Source organism: Phyllostomus hastatus, unplaced genomic scaffold (genome assembly GCF_019186645.2).
Source record: "Phyllostomus hastatus isolate PE091 unplaced genomic scaffold, TTU_PhHast_1.1 phas_contig_150, whole genome shotgun sequence".
In the NCBI taxonomy this organism is placed as follows: Eukaryota; Metazoa; Chordata; class Mammalia; order Chiroptera; family Phyllostomidae; genus Phyllostomus; species Phyllostomus hastatus.
In genome coordinates, this window is record NW_025333611.1 from 27,211,813 (window position 1) to 27,234,339 (window position 22,527).

At 43.5% G+C, this 22,527-nt stretch overlaps 1 protein-coding gene across 8 annotated transcripts in view; it reads right to left on the bottom strand.

Annotated features, from left to right (window-relative positions):
• The window catches only part of LOC123812381 (protocadherin alpha-C2), a 137,646-nt gene that overhangs the window by 13,785 nt on the left and 101,334 nt on the right, over positions 1-22,527 (bottom strand). For all 8 annotated transcript variants that reach the window (XM_045829065.1, XM_045829050.1, XM_045829056.1 and 5 more), the window contains 2 exons: positions 15,363-15,421; positions 12,485-12,573 (listed from right to left, as the gene is read on the bottom strand). In XM_045829065.1, coding sequence (XP_045685021.1) covers positions 12,485-12,573; positions 15,363-15,421 — 148 coding nt within the window. The remainder of the gene's footprint in view (positions 1-12,484; positions 12,574-15,362; positions 15,422-22,527) is intronic.

Genomic DNA, 22,527 nt, shown 5'->3' on the forward strand with positions numbered 1-22,527 from the left:
AGGCGGCAAGGAGGCACTACTCACTTTTAGTTCTGTCAGATTTAATTCCTTTTGATTTTTGCCCACTTATAACTAAATCAGAGAGAGATTAAAAAGAATACTAGCCCAGCAGCTACTTGTTTAATCAGCTGCAAATTTAAAACTAGCTGGGATAAAATGTCACTGTCCCAGATAGTCTAGACCCAGGACCACCTACATAATTTGCAGGGCCCACTGCAAAATGAAAATGGGGCTCCTTTTAAAAAAAAATCATTAAGGACTTCAAGATGGCGACGGCATAACATTAAACCAAATGGGGCTTTTTCTAAGTGCTGGGTCCCAGAAAGCAGCCTTGCTTGGGCCGCAGAGCCCACTGCTGGGTTCCTCCTTCAGCACCACAACTTGACAGTGACTCTCCCCAGGGTCTCACACCCCCGGCCTGGCCCACCCAAACCTGTGTGAGCAGAATCATTTCACCTAATGATAACACTGCTTCTGGCTTTGGCTGGGTTTTCAAACTTTTCTTCTCCATCTTCCCCCCTTACTTTGATACAATCTGTGCTTCTTACACTTGGCAGCAATCCCAGGCTCTGTGATGCTGTATCACGTCTCAGCCTTGAGCAACCGTTTCTAGACAAGCAGCGGTATCCCTCCTTTGAGGGTGTGAAATGGAGGTGCCATCAGAACACTGCAGAGCAAGAGGATGAGAGTCCTGGGGAAAGCCCTCTGGCCCCACCACCTGCCTCCCCGGACTTCAGTGCCATTCCACTGCATCTAATAAAAACACTGTGAATCCTATTTACTGTGTGCCAGGTATTGTGCTAAATGCCAGGATAGTAAATTGAGTAAACGCTAACATTTTTGTGCGCTTGCCATAAGCTAAGCACTGTACTGAGCCTTTTTGCATGCACCGTCTCATTTAATCCCTAGTGCAGCCCACAGTCTTGCATCTTTCACGCACTAGTGAATCTGAGGTACAATGATGAAGTGGTACCTCAGGGATCTGAGGCCCCATGCAACGCCAGGCTGCCTCCCCTATGCTCACACAGCAAAGTTAAAATAAACCTGCCCTTCACTCTCCATATTTTCTCATACGTAATCAAGACCAAGTCCACTCGGACCACCTAAGAACATCTCCAAGGCCAGTTCTTTTTACAAAAATGCTGCATTCACCTCCCATTTGGTCCCACATTTCTAGATACTCAAACCTTCCAATCCTTGGTCTATGGAGAGAAAAACACTAAGCTGGTAGATAGCTCATGAGCCTGTTTTGATATATTATAGGTTAATTTTTTAAAGATTCATAGAGCAAAGGGGGCTCATAGAGCCTCCTTTCTTAAAAACAAACAAGCAAATCTGTTGGCTTCCCATGGCCAGCAAATGAAAGTGCAAGTTCTCCAGCTGGATTTGTAAGGCCCTGCAAAAGCTGACTCCAGTCTGCCCCGGTGATCTCATTTCCCAACAGTCCTCCATCCCAACCCCGCAATGCACTCCTCCCATTCACCCAGACCACACACTTCTGATTTTTTTTTTATTAAAGAATGCATGTATTGCTCCCTCTGGCTGGAACTCTCTTCCTTCCCACATCCTACTTGCCATCCTTCACACCCATGTTACATGCCACATAATCTCTGACCTGGTCCCCTAAATCCCCAGTTTCACCTTCTGGGTCCCTACAACATCTAGTATTCATGATTATTGAGGGAGGCTTTGGGTCCCGTGAAAACAATTTGGGGGACTCTCTCAGGCAAGGTGAACTGGCTTGCCATCCTTACACTGGGTTTGTTTGATTACAACATAGACTCCGAGTCCCATTCTGGACTGACAGGCCATGGTGGTTTGTCTCAGTTTCCTAGCCCCTCATTGGCCTGTGCATGGCACTATTGCACGGCACTATTATTGCATGACACTATTATGGTCCTTATCACATGACATTGAAATATTTTTCTCTTATTTCTTTACATTTCTGTCTCCCCACAATGGGTTATGAGGACAAGACTGTGTTATATTTAATATTATATCTGTATCACCTAGAAGAGAGACTGGCCTTAAGCAGGTGCTTAACAAATATATTTGAGGCCCGGCTCAGTGGATTGAGTGTGGGTCTGTGAACCAAAGAGTCGCCAGTTCAATTCCCAGTCAGGGCAAATGCCTGGGTTGCGGGCCAGTTCCCCAGTGTGGGGCATGCAAGAGGCAACCACACACTGATGTTTCTATCCCTCTCTTTTTCCTTCCCTTCCCCCACTCTAAATAAATAATTAAATCATTAAAAAATAAATAAATATATTTGTTTAGTGACTATACTGAAGGTTCTAACCAAATTCTATATTGAAGTCAAGTCAGGAAAAATACCCTTGGACATGATATTCTAATATGAGAGTATTTCATGTCTTTGTGAGTGTGTGTGTGTGAGAGAGAGAGAGAATATATACAAATGAATGAATAAAGATTTTAAAGAGAATGTTTGTGGTGGTGGTTTAAGGTGGAGTTCTAGGGACCTGCCTATGAAGTAGGCTTTTGGGGACCTTCAGAGTACCCTTCAAATTCTAACCATTTAGAAGGCTAGTGTCCTGGAAACAAGGTTGTGACCCTGAGTGAGAAAGGGCCAAAGCAATTAATGTCCATCTCTGAATCCCTAGATTTAGATTTAGCAAGAGCATATTAAAGAGCTCATCCTCCAAAAAAAAAAAAAACAAAAAAACCCTCACCAAGGCAGGTATTTAGAATGAATTTACACTTGGTGCGATAGAGGCAGATTGATGAGACACCGGTCACTGACTAAGCACAGCCCCACTCGCTGCAGACTACAGGGGCAGCAGTTTTATTGACATCGTGGTGACACAGGGAGCCTACAGGGGTACTGGACTCCAAGGCAGCTCTTTCATGGGTCTTATGCCTAACCACTGCCAGAGACATGAGGGGTGATTTGTTCTCCAATCACAGCTGCGGAGGGTGCTGAGATGCTCTAGGTTTTGGAGGTGCCTAGCCTGTTCAAGGAAGTAGCTAGTATGAGAATAGGTTTGTTATGCAAACAAACAAACAAATCCTGAGTACATGTATATCTATAGACTCGGCCCATAACCACCCTGACTGCAGACCCTGACACAAGATGCATCACTGAGGAAAAGCAAGTGAGATTTAAGAATATCAACTGAAATACCTCCTCTGCCCCACTTCCCATAATTCCCAACACACACGTACACACCATCGGGCTCTGCACTTTCTTCTCAGGGAAGTCCTGGATATACACTTTAATCTGCTTTCACCTAGACACAGATGCTAGATGCATACAGGACACGAACTATATGTTGCCCCTGGTGACAGTAACTTTTCTGCCAGCTGCCATGCCCTTTGATAGACTTTTTCCAGATTAACCTATGGATGATTCAAAGAGTATTGTCTTCTCCTGACTGCTCCCCAACTTTTGGAAAAATATGTATAAGCCTGGGACAGAACAATATCTCTTAATATGCAGTGGGAACTATTTTCCTCTTGTCTCCACGTGCTCATAGCAGGAGGGAGCTCCTGCCCCTCCTTTCTGCCCCTGCTCATAGAAAAGGGAACACCACCAAACCAATACTTCCGTCCTGTCGGGGTGGGTTAGGAAGGGAGCTTGTACCTTTAGCTCCACCTCCTTACTTACTCTCCCCAATAAGAAAGCGTCGTTTATCTGATTAGGGAGATTTTTGTAAACCATGCTTTAAAATACTGTGTTTCTTGATTGGACAAAGTTAGCATCAACAGTCACTATTCCTTCGTGAGATACCTCTTCTCTAATTAATTCTCTTTCTCTTTCCCAGCTCAGCCTCTGTTAGGTAATCACACCAGGAAAGGTCTCCCTTCTCACCAAGGAAATGCTCTGCCATTCCTCACTTTTTCCCCTTGCATTTGGGAGGTTGGACACCCTTTCCTATGCTCCAGACCACCTTTACCAATAATAAACCTGATTCTGAACACTGGTCCCTCAGTTAGCTCTTTGCATCTATTCTTAGTTAATGAAGATCTGCGGAGAAAGCAAGGTGGTTAATTAGTCTCCATCAAACTCCTAACAATTAATAGCCTTCAGAAAGCATTTAAAGTCTCATTAACACTGACTACCCCCTTTTTCATAGTCCTCATATGCACTTTATTCTAGCTCCACCTCTACTGAAGTTTACACACACAGAGAAACACACAGCCGTCTCTGCCTGAACATGAAAGACCCTGTGGTAGGAGGATGATGGTCCCCCAACGATGCCCGCGTCCTAATTCCTGGAACTTGTGAAAATGTTATATGACAAAAGGGACTTTGCAGATGTGATTCTCAGACAGAGACATTTTCCTGGATTATCCAGATGGGTCCCATGTAGTCGCAAGGGTCCCTGTAAGGGAAAGAGGGAGGCAGGAGAGCCAGAGTCAGAGATGTGAGATGCTCTGCTGGTGGCTGTGAAGGTGGAGGGAGGAGCCAGGAGCCCTGAAATGCGGGCAGCCTCTTAAAGCTGGAAAAGGCGAAAAACAAAAAAACGGATCCTCCCCTCGAACTTCCACAAGGAATGCAGCCCTGCTTATATCTTGATTTTAGGCCAGTGAAACCCATTTTGGACATCTGATCATTAGAACTATAAGATAAGAAATTTGTATTGTTTTAAGCCATGCAGTTTGTGGTGATTTGTTACAGCAGCCCCAGGAAACTAATGCAGAGTGTGGTGTCTGGAAGTGAGGTATCCTTCACTGGCACGTGGGACAAAACAACAGCAGTGTGTTAGTTATGGGTTAGGGTTCAGCCTCAGAGAGGCAGGAGTTTAAATATTGCTCTTGCTATTATGTTAATTAACAAATTCGACAAATATTTGTTAAGCACCCTTGTGTGTGCCACACCTTGCTTGACACTGTAAATATAATGGTGACCTAGAGACACGAATTGTGTGACTACAAAGAAGTCATTTAATTCCTGAGTTTTAAGTTTCTTATCTAAAACATGGGAATTATAATGCACTTCTCTTCTATTTAAAGAGGCAATGCATGTAAAGTGTGTATTACAGTTCTCAATAAATAGTAGCTATTACTAAGACTTTCTTTCTCTTGTTCTAAAAGACTATTTCTACAACCCAGGGGACAACAGCACAGGATTTAAAGACTCTACAACTTCAACAACAAAGACAGTCACACTGACACAAACACACATAGCATCCTTGCTAATAGGCGTTGGCTGAGAGGAAGGAACTTCTATATTCCATGGCTCATCATCAAATACAAAGCCAAGTTCACAGGCACAAGCGTGTCCAGCTCTGGCCTGGTCACCTAACTGGTGATGTTCTTCTTCCCCCAGAACTCTCTGATGCGCAGCATGGTGCACGCACCTACTGTAAATCATTCAGACCGGCCGAGGCTTCTCCCAGTGTTGCCACAGAAATTTAGGTGTCCCCCAGTGATTATGGGAACAGAGATGTGACACATGGGTTCTTGGCTAAGACAGTATCTATGATGCAGAGTTGAAAAAGAAAAGAGAGAAGACCTGGGGAATGCCACCTCGAATGCTACTCGGCTTGGCCCACGCTGTCACCTGGAGACAGCTGTGGACACAGCACTGGCCCGGTGTTGGAAGTAAGCCGAAGCTGTCCGACTTTCCTGGGCCATCAACACCACGCTTGCCTGTTCAGACCTTCTGTACAGAAGAGGCTTTGCATATTTTCTAAGTTCGTTTGGTTGTTCTTTAACATTCAGCGGCAGCTATAATCTGAGGCCCAGGGTGCCCTGTTTGGGATTCAGTAGTCAAGGGACACAGCTCCAGTATCAATAAACTTCTCAGCATTCCTGTCCTTTTGTGGCTCCAAATTTGGGTCCTAAAAATCACCTTTTCATACCCTAACCTTCCAGAGTTATACCTCTGGAGTCTGACTTCTACAAAGTTCTCAATTTCTTCTTTTAATGCCAGCACAAACATCCTTTTCCCCCCCTTATGTCCTTCAGTATTGCCACCCTCGGGCCTGCCTTCACCTAGTCCCCTCCTTGGGAGGTGGGCCATTCCGGGCAGGGCTGCTGCTGAGGAAGCTCTTGGTCTCACTCTAATTTGAGCAGAATGGCATCCAACCTTGCTCCTCTCCTTTTTCTGACTGTGGGCAACGAGCTCCCGGTGCGGAGACAGGGAGAGGCCCCTCTCCAATCCACGTGCTTACTTACAGGCTTCTAGGCAGTGAGCTCTCTGCTGTGACCCTTCCCCTGAGGCCCTTAGTTTCTAGCAGTGCTTGGCCTGAATATGTTTCTCCAGATTAGGCAGTGACCTTCTCAACGGCAAAGTTGACTGCCTTTGTGAAAGTGAACTTTTCAAGCTCTTTTGGAATCTGGGCTAAGTTTCTCTGAAAATATTTGTCATTAAACATCCTTGTTTTGGGGGGGACAGGCTTTCCCTTCTAGTTTACTGGAGTCAGTGCGGCTGAGGGCAGTGCCTGCTGCGGCTGCAAAGCTTAGAGGGATTACAAGCTGTCACCCCTCCTCTGCCCTGGACCCAGGTCATAGGTAGGTCCTTCTTGTCCACCACATACCTCCCAGAACAGAGCTCCAAGCCCACCAATTCCAACAATCCAGGCAATCTTTCCCACAGAATGAAGTGCAGACCCCCATGCTCCTCCTCCCCTTCCCTACAAAGCTTTCGAACACACAGGTAGCCTATCATCTTTCAGCTAAGTCAGGTGGCAGAGCTGGTGACCCCCCTTCCTTGACCCTTTGTGACACTAGGATCTCCCCTGGAGAAACCTGAATTCCCCTTTTGATAAAAGGCTTAAAAAGTCAGCTACAAAGCTTGGCGTGTAGAGTAGGCTAGAAGGAAGGGTACCTTGGGAAATGGAGGGAGAAAGAGAAGGAGAAGGAGAGAAACGTTGACCTGAGAAACATCCATTGGTTGCCTCTCACACCACAACCAGGGGACTGAACCCGCAGCCCAGGCATGTGCCCTGACGGTGGATCGAACTCGAACTGGCCACCTTTCGCTTTGCGGGATGACACCCAATCGACTAGGCCCCCATTCCCTACTTTTTTTCTTTTTTTAAAAAAAAGAAGGATAAGGTGCATTATTTTTCCAAAACATACTGGACAGTGGATTCTCATGATGCAGTTTTCAGGGCCAGACTGTACCGCTGCAGTGGTCCCTTAGAGGGATCAATGACAGCCGAAGGGCTGCAGTGAGTCTCTGCTTCCTGACCCTGCACCAGCCGCCTCTCTGCATCTGTGGGACTTGAAGGGAACTGCTGCCTAAGAGAACAGTTCCCACTGCTCTTCTCTGCTCAGTCCAGTAGCATGCTTCTGAGGACACGTGGGCCTGGAGTCTCAGGAGGCACGTGATCTCTGTTTTGGGCCACTGTTAGAGAAGAAATGGATGTATCATGCGTTGTGGCCCCAGCCCTGACTGTATTCTGCCTAGGGCCACCAATTCTGGAAGAGATGATGTAGGAGAAATGAGGGAGGCGCACGAAGTACAGGGTAGAGAGGAAGAACTATCTCAGAATCCATTTATTAAACAGAAATGTTTACCTTCAGAAAACCCAGAAAGTCTTCACTCTAGTTGTTTATCCCCACGACCATTAAAACTAGAAGGTGCGGTGTTCTTCTAAGAAGGAGGTAAACGAAGTCATAGACGGATGGATGAAGCGGCACAGACTCAAGCTGGATGGCTTCTCCCAGGTAGAGGATTTTGATTCCCCCTCCACACTGTCTCGCTTTCTCTCTCTCCAAGCCAGGTTAGAATACACACGGTAAGCTACAGACAGACCTCCAATAGACGTGATGAGCTCCGCACCCCACAAAGTAAAAGTGCATCTTAAAGGACTCAACCTTCCTTAGCTCGAGACCCAGGGGCCAGCTGGCACTGCTGCGCTGTGAGAGGCAAGGTGAGTGTGAGGATGGTGACAGGGGGAGTGCCCCACCCACACAGATCACTGATCTCATTTCTTTTCCTAATAAGGATTTGCACACACCTCCCAGGACTCCATTGCCATGACAACAGCAGGAATTGAGGGTGAGCGGGTTAGTAGAACAGCGAGCGTGATTTCTAAATTCTCAAACAAGGCCCGAGGCTGGACTCACTCACGAAGTGGAATAATTCATGTTGACAGTTCTCCTAAACAGATTCCAAAATGCTTAGGGATCGTGGCTTCTTTCTGGGGGAGAGTCAGAGGTGGAGTCTCTGTGGAGGGCCTCCACAGGGAATTGGTTTTGTCAGAAGGGTACTAATTCCTAAGACAATTAAGAGCCTGAACCCTCCTTTAAAACTAGGACACAGAAGCTCTGTCCATTTTCCACAGAGCAAAGAGATGTGGCAAACCAGGGCAACAACGTCCCCCAAGGACACAAAAAGACAGGCACTTAAAAAAAAATTCTTCTGTATAAGACAGCCCTGCCAAAGAAACAACTCAGACCTACATTCCGAAGCTGAAAGACAGACTCACATCTTGAAAAATCACAGAAACAGCTACCATGTACCAGGCTCTGTAATATGTATGTATTACCTCATTTAATTCTTGCAACAACCCTATAAAGTAGACAGGGCTATTATCTCCACTTTGCAGAAGAAGAAACTGGGAATCAAAGAAAGTGAAGCGATGGTCCCGGGGACACAACACCGCCGAGTAGCAGAGCTAGAACCCAAAGGAGCGCTATGCTTACCCAGAGCCTGAGCTCTTGTGATTCTCTGTCAGATATGGGACAAAGCGTCCTGCTTCTTGCAAGAATCATAAGTTGATGCTTCCCTGCATGGATTCCGAGCCTCCAAAGGTATAAGGCAACCTCAAGAATATTTACTCTCAAGTCCCTAGACCAGTTATTAAACTTTAGGGCCCATCAGGAGGATCTCATGGAGAGCTTGTTAAAACAGATGGCTGGGCCCCACCCTGAGAACTGCTGGTTCTGTAGGTGGTGTCAGTGCTGCTGCTCCGAGAACCATCCTCCGAGAACCACAGCCTCGGCGCTCTCCAAACTGGGGCTGTCTAACTAACCCTCACTGCCTTAGTTGCCTCCCCTACCTAATGAATCTTTCATTGTTCAGTCCTGGATCCCCTGGGGTGTTGCTTGACAAGCTATAAAGTTATCTTTGGTAGTGTTGTGTGTTTGGGAATTCCCAGAGCTCTTCTGAAAACAGTGAACAGCTCCCATTCCAAAAATAATTTACCCTTGCCTTGGGTAAGTCCTGGGATCCCATCAACTGCAGAAAGAGGAGCCCGGATGAACCAGTGGTAGATGGCAAAGCAGCCTGGCGCCCTGAAGCCAGACCAGCTCCCTTAAAGGCAATCTTTTTTAATAACCTCTTGGGATTCCCTCTAGGAACCAGTCACAAGAGAGCACTCATTACAACCTCTTCAGAGCATTCACACTGAGAAGATTAGAGTTCTAAATGTGAATGACTGGCCCTTTAACACCCTTCTCCCCAACACACATTCCTCCACCAGAGGGGAGGCCTAACTGGATGCCCTGCACCCCCTATTTAGCTCATCTACTTTCTCTGCTCAGTCTCACAGTAAGCTGCAAAAGAAGTGAGAGGCCCGGGGTCCAGGCCTGCTCCCACGGAGAGCCTGGAGAAAGGGTCCGGTGACCAGGATTAACAGATTTAACGTCCCACTTGTTTATCTTGCAGGACACATCACGTGGTGATGTTCCCGTTGATCCCTTTAGAGCAGGGCATCCAATCCTAGGCTTTTGTGGACTGTGAAAAATAAATGAACAGTTCAGTGACAAAGCAAGAGAATTCATCAGTGGAGGAAAACCAACAGCGGAACACAGGTGACTGAGGATCACGGCACAGCAGGCGTCTCTCCCTCTCTGCCCATGACTGCCTCGGCTGTGGGAGCTGGTATGAGAAGGTGCCGGTTCATGCGGTCTCAGACGCAAGTGGGTGGGGACTTGGGCTCCAGAGGGAAGCCTTTGGGAAGCAACTGCACCCTCATCACGAAGCACTAAAGGACAACAGAATCGATGAAAGGCAGGCTCTACTAGAAACAACCAAGTTTTTTGAAGCGTTTTCCTTTTCTTTGGGCAGAACCAATAAATCCTCCTTATTTCATCCCCAAGAGGATGTCCGGAGGGTGACTGGGAGGGACAGAAGTCAGGCTGACTCAGAAAGGCCTAGAGGGCCTGTCTCTGGGCCTGCAGATGAGAACTACTGCATTCCAGCCACCAGGTGATGAAGCAAGTCCAGCCACATCACAGATTGCACAGAAGTATCCCAGAAAAAAAAGGCGTAAAAAGATTAGACATCTATTAACATTGTATATCAAGCACTATATTCAGCTTTTGCTTCTTTAGTTACCATGGCAACTTGATATGATAGGTGTTATGATTAAATCCAATTTACAGGCAGTATAATTAAGAAAATATGAAATGAAGCAATTTGCTTGTGCTCACCCAGCTAGTAAGCTTGGAATTGTGATTCAGTTCAGATCTGATACCATATCATAATCTTAACCTTTATACCATATTTCCTCCAAACAATGCAGAACATATTTTGAGACCTAAAACCTGAAATTACCAAAGGACAGAGCAGAAGGCAGAGGAAGATTTCTTTAACTCCGTATCATTGGTATCGAGGTATGCTGAAAAGTGTGGTTTGGTCACCCATGGAGTGACTGGAAGATGGAAGCTCTGTCCAGCTCTGCCCATGAGGACTGTGACTCAGGAGTCAGCAGCCAGGCACAGTCCTGGAGAAAAGGGATTGTACATGGGGACTGGGGCAGCAGGGCAGGGGAGCAATGGAAACTCCTTGCCTATCTTCTGTCAAGAAGATGGGCTCCTAGCATTCTTTTGAATCTGAAGGAGAGACCTGGGCCACATGCAAATGAAATAGTCAGTAGACAGTACCTATTTCACATTTGCCTAGGAATATACACCAACCAGCGCCATCAATGAAAAGGAGAATGTATTCAAAGTTAGTTCTTCGTTCACAAGACTGACCTACGAACCCTCTATGGGAACAAGAAAAACCCTGCCGTGAAGATAGCAGGGCATGACTTCACGTGGCTGCTTTGACTGGGTGTTCTCACCTTCCCAGATGCCTCCCCATCCTGCAGTACTCGGCAGTCTAAACCCACCTACTCTCCCGTCACCTCTTCACTCCATCACTGGCACCGGAGCTGCAAATTTGTCAATGAATGTTCTTCCCCTTGCCATCTGGCAATATTAGCTCTCTAATGAATGGCTTTAACTTGTGCATTTGTTTTTTTTTGACAAATGTGACTTTTAGTTGAATTATGCAACATTCATAAATAGCAGATGCTGGCTGATTAGAATCAATGAAAGCCCTTAGAGTTGCCAGCAAAAACGGGCTCTTAACTGCACATGTTACTTGGACACCCCAAACACTTGAAAGGCACCTGATTATTTTTGGAAAGTACTTTTTACACACAAACTTATGTCATCTGTTATATATGTGGGTATGTACTTAAATTTGGATGAATTCTTGCAAGCCAGCCATGCTCTGAATATAAGTGCTAGATACACTTGGCTTTGAAGCAAGACACACTTGGGTTTGAACCCTACTTCTGCCCCATGAACCTGGGTATGTTTCTTTACCTCTCTGTGTCTCTAGTTTCTCATGTGCAAAATAGATATGCTAAATCTTTTGCAAGACTGTCGTGACAAATAAATGAAATCACATATGTAATGCGCTTGGCACAGAGTCTGGGTATATTATGGCTCAATAATTCATTAACCATTATCATCATCATCATGTTGTATTCATAGAAGATTATGGTAGACACCATTTGCCATCTCCATAATCCTCCCTTTCTGAAAACTCCATAGGGATGAGCCTCCAAAGACATATTTTTATTCTATGACACTGCTTTAGTGATTGAGTAAGAAAGAGGCAACTAAGGAAATATGACTTGAAGTGATTTTCCTACACTTGCCCAGTCAGCCATTGGGTTCTTGATTTAACCTGGTGTATTCTTTTGCCTGAAAGTTTGAATTAGGCACTGGTCTCCGTGGTCCTCTGAACTAAGAAACTGTCACATCATGTTTGGCAACATGCACGTTAAGGTGGTGAAGGTCAGGCTACAGAATGATGCAGTTGTAAGGAAAGAAGCAGATCTGACTTTGACTTTCAGTCCAAGGGAGTGGTGCCTTGGTTCGGATAACTTTCCACTTCCATGAGAACCCCATTCCACCTGTCTGTCTGTCCATCATCTCCCTCTTGCTCCCTATTTTGTGTAGGTTTCCATTGACTTCCACAGAAAGATCTTCACTTAGTGTTATCTCTGCACATGAGGCTACCAAATCTCTCTGAACCTCCGAGAACCTAAGCATCTGAGAGTTACTTAGTTATTTTAGAAGATTACACCCCCACACACCTTATGTTATGTTTTCAACTCTTAAAGGACACAAAGTAGAAAATCAAAATAATCATATATGTAAGGAAGTCATACATGTAAGGAAAAGAAGAAAAAGTAAACAGAGAGCTATTAACATCCTTGGTCTTACAAAAACAGGTCGTCCGATCACTTTCCAGAACCCATGCAAGAAGGCAGAGACCCTGGGTCTTTACCTGGTGTTGCACTGGATACAGTTGGCCACTGTTGATCAGGCCCTCCCGGACCAGCCCGTAGAATGCCAGCCTCCTCCAGGTGCACAGAGCTGAGTAAACACATAGACCCAAATAACAGTTAGACCGTGAACGCCTTTCCAGAGCTCGTTCCTCCCTCAGAAAGTGCTTGTAGCTCTGGAGGCAGGGCTGCAGCTAACGCGTTCTACTCGTGCTCGAGCAGAAGCAATTACTGCCAAGCAGTCACCTTGTGGAAACTGCAAAAGCATTGCTGACTTACCGCCTGCTCTATTCAGGCAATAAACATTTTTTATCTTTATGGCGATTTTGGTTTTCATTAATGCCATGGTATTCATTTAATCCAACTGGAAACCCATCAGAGGGCTAATGCTGTTTTAACATCTTAATGCTGAGACAGATGAGGGGAGACTGTTCTAAAAGCTCCAAGCCTCTCTTGCTGGTTCTCTTGTTTTTGGATTGTCTAAAGCAAAAAGGGAAACACATGAAAATTATTTGCTGATAACTGTAGTATTATTCCATTTTGGCTACCCAATTAATTCTTAATCTTACATTCTGTTTCACTCCTCTGTGTCTTTTACCCATAGACGACCCATCCTACATCTAGGGACTAGAGGAAACTTAACACCACCACTCGCAGCTCCCAGTTCAGAAGAGATCAGTTCGGCATGAAAGAAGGCAGGGAGTGTGTCATGAACCGGGAGCTCATTAGAGGCTAGCAGAGACGCACAGGAACTGTTCAAGGGTAGAGAGGACGTCATAGTCATTTGTGTATATGTGATGCCAGCACATATGAGACCCTCAAATGTTTGCTGGATGAATGAAGGAAGGAACGAATGGGACTCTAAGGGTAAATATCATCCAAGAAAACCCTCACCAAAATTAGAGGACTCTTTTAAACTAAACATTGGTTTGTCTTGCAAATTAAGCTGCTAAAATGAAACTTATACTACTATTTGAAGGGGTTACGTGAGCCAAACTTGAACTATTGTGGGGGAAGGCCATCCATGTAATTGAATATTCTCTCATTCTTTGGAAATTCGATCATTAAGCTGTGTTCTATTGCTATTATTGCCTTTATCTACACCCTAGAATCTTCTCTTTTATCCAAATATTAATATCCTTTGGGTATTCTTGGATGGGTTCAATCAGATTCATTCTGAAGTACGCGTGTAACTCCCCCAAAAACGGCTCGGCTCAAAGCAGAATTTTCAAGGGAACAGCAACACGATGCCTGAGGTTGGAAGAGCCAAGAGGCCAAGCGCATGAGTGAAAAAGATGAGTATTATTTAAGTTCACAACTCTGACGCATGGTTGATGTACTGCATTGTCACTAATAAATTACATTTAGCTTTAGTTTTTATTTTCTTTATCATTCTACTTAAATCTCCTATCTTAATTGAAACCTGACTAGGAACACATTTGGCTTTTTTTTTTCATTTAAAAACAGGGTAAGGATGGGACATGTTTTAGTATTTAAATTAAATTAAATTAAAGTTAAATGTGGCTTTTAAGCTGGATCTCATCACTTTGGCACTTTCCAAGCAAAGCATGAATTCAGCTGGGACAGAGTTGGTATGGTAAACCATGCCTTTTGTATCACATAGCTCCAACACAATAGCCCAGATGCAGTCTAAAGCATAAGCTGGTCTCCAACAAACCTAAAAAATCCTCCTGATATCTACTATTATAATAGACCTAAAATTATGACCCAGATTCCAAAGTAACATCTCATCTAGCCAACTACCTACCGATCTTTAGTTTTTCACTGTGTGCTTCTCGTTTAGAAATAGCAGACAGTGTAATGATTTCTGCTCAATTTGTAATGTAAGGCTTAAGGATATGTTAATTTTAACTTAATGCATTTCAATGGGCAAAAACTAATTTTTCATGAAGTCAACACATACTTTGTAAGCTGTCTCTTCAGAAATTGACCTAGGTTTGGTGAAGCTCAACCTAAGATTTGCCCAGATACTTTGAGGGGCTTAAGCCTGAAGTTTACTACTTCCTTAAAACCAAATCCTTTCAGTGGTAGTGATCCTTAGCTTCTTGCCCCCCACCCCCATCTGGTTTCCAAAGACTCACAGATAATGAATCTTTGATGTGGCCCCATGGTATGGACACTAGATCAGCTCTGGGAATAATGGCTGTTAATCAATTACTGTCAAGGAGACAAAGTAGAGAAAGCAAAATTACATTTCATCTGACTCTCTGAGTAATACTATTACTCCAGATTAATTTAAAGTAAGCTAGATTTGGTCTCCAGATATTTAATAAAGGGCCTTTACATGGCTCATCCACCGAAAAGCCCATGACATTGATGGCCATAGGATAGCAATGAGATGGCAAAGATAAAAAGACTCTAATAGGGGTGAACATGAACAAGAATAATTATCAATTACTGTGGGTGATAGGCTATAACAGTCAATGAGCAACAGAAAATCAAGGTGGACGACATGTACATACACATTACACAAGGAACTCAAGTCCAAAAGTGTCAGTGTTAATTACAAGCTTTAAGGAAGCGAGAGGAGGCAGGCAGGGGGGCCAGAAAGTAGAGACGGAGAAGGGATAAAGGAAGTTGGAATTTCTTCCTTATAGAAACTCTGATGAGAACAAGCACACAGCAGCCAGCCTCTATGACTTTACAGGAGACTTATTTGCCAGCACTTGAGAGGCATCTGGCACTGACCACTTCCAATGTTTCAAGGAATAGACACAGACAAAAATAATTACATTCCCCTGGCAAAGTGTCTAAAGCTTCTCAGTTTTGACAGCTGCTTCCGGTCTATGGAGACGTAATTTATCTGAGCCTTACAAAGTTCAAGTTACTTCGGAGGGAAGGAAGGAGAAAAATACATACCTGTGCATTCCTGCTCTCAGGGAGGCAGAGTAACGCCAGTCAGGGTTGGGCTGCCGTGGCTGCAAAATCACAAAGGGAGTTTTTGTTAATATGGCCAAACAATGGTCTCCCAGTAATGATGTTCGCTGGTTAGTTATTTCTTAAATATCTCCATGCATCTAAAACAAGCACTGAAGGAGCCATTTCATGTGCAACTCTAAGATGATACCCATATATACAGCACTTCAAGAGGAAGTTAAATTAGCCCATCAGGGTCCTCACACAGGCTAAATAGCATGGGAAACCAGATTTAATAATGCCACAAGGACCAGCTTTGGCTTCACCTTGCCCAGAACAGGTCTGTGTTCTTAAGGCAGCACTAGGGACAGGCAATTTGTTTTGAGACAGGAAAAGCTCTTGTTTCTGTCCTCAAATGCTCCATTAAAGCAACATCCCCAATTTGGTTTTCCAGCTGTAACAGGGCACATGACTGCATAAGTTCTGCTGGTCTGGCTGGACTGCAGAGCACTACAACCCACTGCTGGCTTTGCAGACTGCAGCAAGTCTGACCCAGGACGGATGTGCCCAGTCGTAACACCGGCAACTGATAACCGCCTCTTCTGCTGACTGAAGAGGAATGCTAGGAAGAGGAAAACCATGGTGGAACTTGACCTTGCTTTGCTACATAACCCTTTTTGTAAAACTGTACTTGCTCCCTGTTCCTCTGTGTGCTTTGCCTCCTCACTCAAATACTGTTCACTAAGCTCTAATTGTGTCACAAGGAGTAGCTGACATCCAAGAAGAAGCTGACTCATTCTGCACCACCGATGTGTTGGAAAGATCTGTTGCCCTGTGTCTATAGACCGTGAGTCCAAAGTTGAGGGGACAGAGAGGAAAATAGGGGCTCCTGAATACTGTTCAGTGGATTAGGTGCTAAGCTGAAGCTATTCAGGAATCAATGGGGACACAAATCAATGACCATCTCTATATTGTATCAATTAGGTTTATATGAAAAGCCTGTAATAGATGTGCTTCTCAATGGGTTATCATGGGCAGAGGTTAAAGTGGTCTTGTCACTAAATCCTGAGGCCTATTTGAGTGAAAAGATGAGAGACAGAAGCTGTATTCTACATTTTTCTCTGGATTACAATGATCACATTTGGTAGACACAAAGCCACAGTAATACCAATAAACTATTTCCAAATGTCAATCATTCTCGTTCGTATAGTTCATTCATGGGAGGCACAATGTTTCATAAACACACTTCTTTACAACATCTAGAGAAGCAGCAATCAGCAGCTCAACTCCAGACAGCCTTTGGGATGGCTAAATGGTATTCAAGGACTCAGCCCAAGTCAAGGCCCAGAAAAAGCTCCAGCTCTAGAATACTTCAAATGCCACCATACCCTAACTGCCGTCCCTGGCCCCTTTCACTCTATTGGCAAGATATGAATATGCAAGCTGCTTCATCTTTGTTTGTTTTTCAAGTTCACAAAATGCTCTAGATTGTCCCTATAAAGTAGCTGAAAACCATGTACAGACCAAAGGAAGGGGATGCCATTTTCTACCAGTGGTGGTAGAGAGAATGGAAGAGAAAATATTTGCAAATCCTTCTGCAAACCTGAAAATACAGCTGAAGTACTTTTTATTAATCAGATCATCATTATCTTTCACCACACTGTCAGCAGTGTGAGCGTCAGCCTGTCAGCTCTGAGAACCTTCCGTCAGGAAAGACTTTGATATCTGTTGAGTCAATGCTACCGATTTCTCAATGATTGGGGAACATTCATGATGAAAACTGTCGCAACTTGATCCTTGGAATGAAATCACCAACCTCATTTTGATGAAAGGCAAAGTTCCAACAGGACTGACCAGGAAATTCAGCTCATTACACAAACTCCCTTCCTCAGCAACATTTAATTTGTCATGCTGCTAATTTCTAGACTAGTCCATCAGCAACAAGATGCTTCTGAGATTCATTTGCCAGAATCATAGTCATGATGGTCAGTAAGATCAGGCAGGCAAAAGATTAGAAAGGAAGTAATTAATGTTTTTAAGGATCCACACAATACTACGTACGCAATGGGCTAAGCACTTTATACATGTCATTGCATTTATCTTATGCTTTTTTTTTAAAAAATAGTTTATTCTTTATTGTATTTTTTCCATTCTATATAAAGGATTATATCTGTTTTATTAAAAAAAAACATGAATATCCTGAGGTATTCATAATACATAGCTATGTCCTCAGAGCCTAGTAGGGTTCAGGTATTTTCAGGCTTTTAAAAATATTTTTGAATAAATGAACTATCAAGCAAGGGCAACATTACTGCACTAAAATGACAAAAATGAGAAATATGAGCTCTAAAGAGATTAAGTTACTTGCCTAATTGGTGGGTTTGGTTAATAGTCATGCTCAGGTCTCCTCAACATAAAAGTCTATGTTTTAAATACATTTACATGAAATGATAGATATTTTTCTTTTTTCCTCCTTTTTACTTTTGAGTTTCCCACATATTGCTTTATATTAAAAGGGTACAAAATTAAAAGTAATAAAATATACATGGGTTTCATCCAAATTTGGTTAAACTTGGGAAAGTTCAAGTTGAAAGGTTGACTTCTGATACACTGGACACAATGAAGACATATATTAAGGCCTTGAACTAACTGTGACTATTTAATTCTCTAATACTTGGGTGGTACATCCCAGAACTTGCTTAATTTCTGTTGGTGAAAAGCCCCAGTATGTTATTGTTGTTCCAAAGCTTAGTCCTTTTTAGTAGAATAATGGGCACAATATTCCAGATGTGGAGAAACCCAATTAGGCAGTCCATAGGGGTGATATAGTTTAATTGAGGAACAAGAACCTATTTAAGTTTCTATCAATTATGGCAAAGATTTATCTTATCCTGTTGTGGTATTTTTATTATAATACCATAGCATATTTGAGCTTACAGAAAGGTCAATCACCTCTTCCAAGACAGATTTAAAATAAAATAGGTTAAAAATACCCAATGTCATTCATAAACTCACAGAACCACTCAGAAAATAAAATGTTATCTTCTTATCATGGAAAGCCATGTTGACGCTCTCAATAAATGGCCCTCTGGGACATGAGACTAGATGGAGCATCTCATTTTCCTTCCTAATAGGACTCTATTAAGGATGCATCCACTGTAGGTTTTTCGCAGTGATATTCTGTGAACACTGATATAAACTATGTTTGGCAGAATCCTGAGATGGCCCCTAAGATCCACACACCCTGGTGTGCATGCCCTGAATAATCTCCAAGCCTGTGTGTGATGGATCTTACTGTGTGATTAGGTATGGTACATGGCACAGTTGGCTTAAGAAAAGGAGATCATCCAAGAGGGCCCAACCTAGTCACAGGAGCCTTTTAAATCTAGGTCTATAGATCAGCGACAGATATCAGTGAGATTGAAGCGTGAGAGGGATTCCGTATGAGGGAAGATGCTCCATTGTTAGCTCCGAAGACGTCAGGGGCCATGGGGCAGGGGCCGGAGAGCAACCTCTAAGAGCTGAGGGTGACCACCAGCCAACAGTAAAAAAAATGGGGATCTCCACCACAAGCAAGTGAATTCTGCCAACAACTTGGAGGAGCTTAAAGGCAAATTCTATGCCCCAAAGCTCTAGGAACAAAACTCAGCCCAGCTGCCATGTTGATTTCAGCCTTGTGAAAACCTAAGCAGCAAATCCAGTCACATTGTGCAGGACCCTGAGATAATAAACGACTGTTGTTTTTAATCACTAGTTGGTGGCGATTTCCCACAAAGCAATAGAAAATGAGCATGCAGACTGTCGGATACTAAGGCAAAAAGGAATATAACATTTAAAGTAATCATTGTTATGTTACTTTCAGTATGTATTAGTTAATACATATAACTATGTATTAGTTTTCTAGTAAAGCAAATTGAGAATTCTAGGTTAAATACTAGCCTCTGAAGTCATTCACAACCCCTAATCCACAGATAAGAAAGGTAAAATAAACATGACTTTAAAACATACCTCATGGGTCTCAGTACAACAAAAAATGCTAGGTTTGCTTAATTCTGGACACACAGCCTGCTAACACAGCACTTACTCTCTCACTCACAATTTCACTTCCATGAAGCCCAGAGTTCCAACCCTGCAAGGCCAGAATGGAACTGATGTTGCTTAAGTGCCAAGGAACTAACATTTCTCTTCACTTTTGCAATGTCAGACATTTCTTTGAATCTCTTAAGTACAAATTCTCGGAAGAACAATGAATACTATGTAGGCTAGCAGATTTAAAACTCTAAGAAATTCTCTTGGCTTTATTTTTGAAATCGTGATTGAAGGTTACAATGCTCAAAATATTATATGAATAAGCTAAATTTATATTCACACTATAATATGCACAGGGACACGGAGCCAGGTGAAGTCCTACAAAAGTCACATTCAAAGACACCTGTAAATCCCCATCAAATTCAGATAAACCTCCAGGCTTGGTGATGACAACTTTTCCTCAAACATTTATAAACTGGTATCATCCTGACCTCCCACTGAGAGCAAAAATTGGTGGCCAACCAAGGCAAGTATCCAGAACTGACTCTGCTATTCTGACAGCATGCCAGTAGACAATTTATAATATGCCAGACTGTGTCCCTGCAGAGTGTTCTGAGGTAGACCAGATGCCCATATGACTGCTCACTCCTGGGTCAGAGGAAAGGGTAGGCCAATGACATTCAAGCTACAATAAATAGATTTCTTTATCAGTTAGAATATGTACAAGATGAAGAGACAGAGAAGAACTGGCCCATAATTCCATCTGGCTCAGCAGATCAGCAGAAAAGGGAGGAAGGAGGTAATTAGAAGAAATTATCATATTATCAGACCAAAGAAGGGGAAGGGTCTAGTCAGGGAACATGTACAAATGACCCAAGGACATGGACAACAGGGTGGGGATGGACTGTGGGAGTGGGGAGTGGGCAGGTCAGTGGAGAGGAACGTGGGAAAAACTGAGACAACTGTAACAGCACAATAAAATTTAAAAAGTTTAAAAAATAAAACTTTTCTCAGAAGAAGAACCCCATAATCAATATGGAAATGGCAAACCAAACAGCCCCAGCCATACACTGGACTGGAAGTTCACAGGTACAATTTCTTTGACTATTCTGATCAATGTGCACTTTTTATAAATTTGCCACCAGAGCACTTTACACTCAGTGTAAATTCTGATCCAGGACAGAGTCACCAGAGAGAAAAGTCAGTCCTGGGGGAAATAAATTAGGTGCCACTTAAACAGGAGTGTTAACCCTTTCCGGTCAGTGCACCTGGAATTAGGGTAAATATGTGCACACATGGCAGAAATAACTAAAGATTTGATGACTGCTAAATTTCAGAATAAGTGAAAGTGAATGCAAAACGACTCACTTCTGGTAGTCTTTTGGGACTTCCACGTCTCATACCAACTGGTCCCACTGAGGCACAGCTGGATAAAACTGCCCAGAACAATCCAAGTGACTCAGCAGTAGTGACAGGACCACCAATGCACAGAATTCACCTTAAGATTTGATTCCTTTTCTTGGAGACTCTGAAAGCGGTGCCAATAAGTTTTCAGAATCTCCAAAGAGATATTCTGCCCTATTGCCAAACAACTACTTCAAAGACCTCATTGCACGAGTGGCTCACCGGGGATAAAATTCACCAGCAGATTAAGGTCTGGTGTTAAATGCTGATGTTTAAAAAGCAACAAGACAGGAATCAGAGAAAGAACAGAGATAAAAGATCTTCACAAGCTATGCCAATTGTAAAACAAATAAGCAAAAATGTAGTAGCTTGGTAGTAACATTTTTACTCATTGATCTACCTATTTGTGACCTACTTCTAGGCAAGGAATCACTCTTTTTCCAAAAGCAGTTAATTTATACTACTAGAAGAATCGTTGGCAACATAAATGCCTGCATATCCCATATCAAAAGAAGTATAAACACAGATTTTTGTCCACTCATGCCATTTCAAAAAGCACAGTCTTTGGGGGCAAACAGGCATCAGTTAAAACACCACTAGCAGGGTGACTATGAACGTCATTTAGCCTCTCTGAGCTTGCTTCCCCACGTTAGATAGTGATACATGTTTACTTAACATGACTTACGGATAATGAAACCATACATATATTGCAGAGCAGAACATTTTCATACAGCAGGGTAGTCAGGGAGGGCAAATTCCCTTGCTCATCCTCTCCAACCCCCATTTCATTTTAATGGGGGCACACGGCACTCACTGCCTCCAGGACTCTCCTGCATCTGCAGTAACTAGGCGTGGAAAAGAGAAAAACTAACAGGCGAGTTGATCAGGTTGATCTAGTAGTGACGACTTTCAGAGCTGAATGACGTTTGTTCCCATTTCTGCCATGCTATAACAGTGTGACAGCCTCTCCCCCTCACTGCAACAATTTCAGGAGCTGTAGATCTCAGGGCCCTTCGCTGGATTTCCAGAAGTGTCTGGCAGAAATTTGCCTTTATTAAATCATGTACTTTCCTGGCAAAATCCCACAAAAGGAAGCACTTTTCTCATAGACTCTGCTCCCTAGATTAAAGGTTTGTGCACCACAGCACATATTAACACACAGGTCAGAGTAAAACAAACAGTTCCTTTATGGAAGTGCCCCAAGCTTTGAGCCTGGAGAGGGAGGGTAAGCATGTCATCCCCCTGAGCTTCTGGCTCACAGCTGGTGGCAAGCATGCCTGGCCTGCTCTTACCCCTCTTGGCCATTTGTGGCCCACCCCAGGCCCAAGGGGCTTCATGGCAATTTGTTAAGCAAATGTCTTACAGCATCCATATTTAAAGCTAATCCCTTTGACATGCTTCCAAAAGCTGTGATCTAAAGAATTCTAGAAGTTCCTTGATTTTCCTCCTTGTTTTTCTTAATCTCCAATCCACCTCCCGTGGCTGCTCAGCATTGACTAACATCAGTCCCTTCTGATAAGTCTGCCTACAATATACATGGGCAATTCTCTCAATCCATCTCCGGGTTTTTTTCCCTGTGCATATGCATTACTTTCCTCAAGGTTATCATGAATTTAGGATCTGAGACTGTGAACATTAATAAAAGACAGCAATATGGCAATGAAAAATGCATTGCTAAAATACAGGAGGGACGATTACTACTAACTCAGTGTATAGTAGCTCTGAAAGTTCTAGC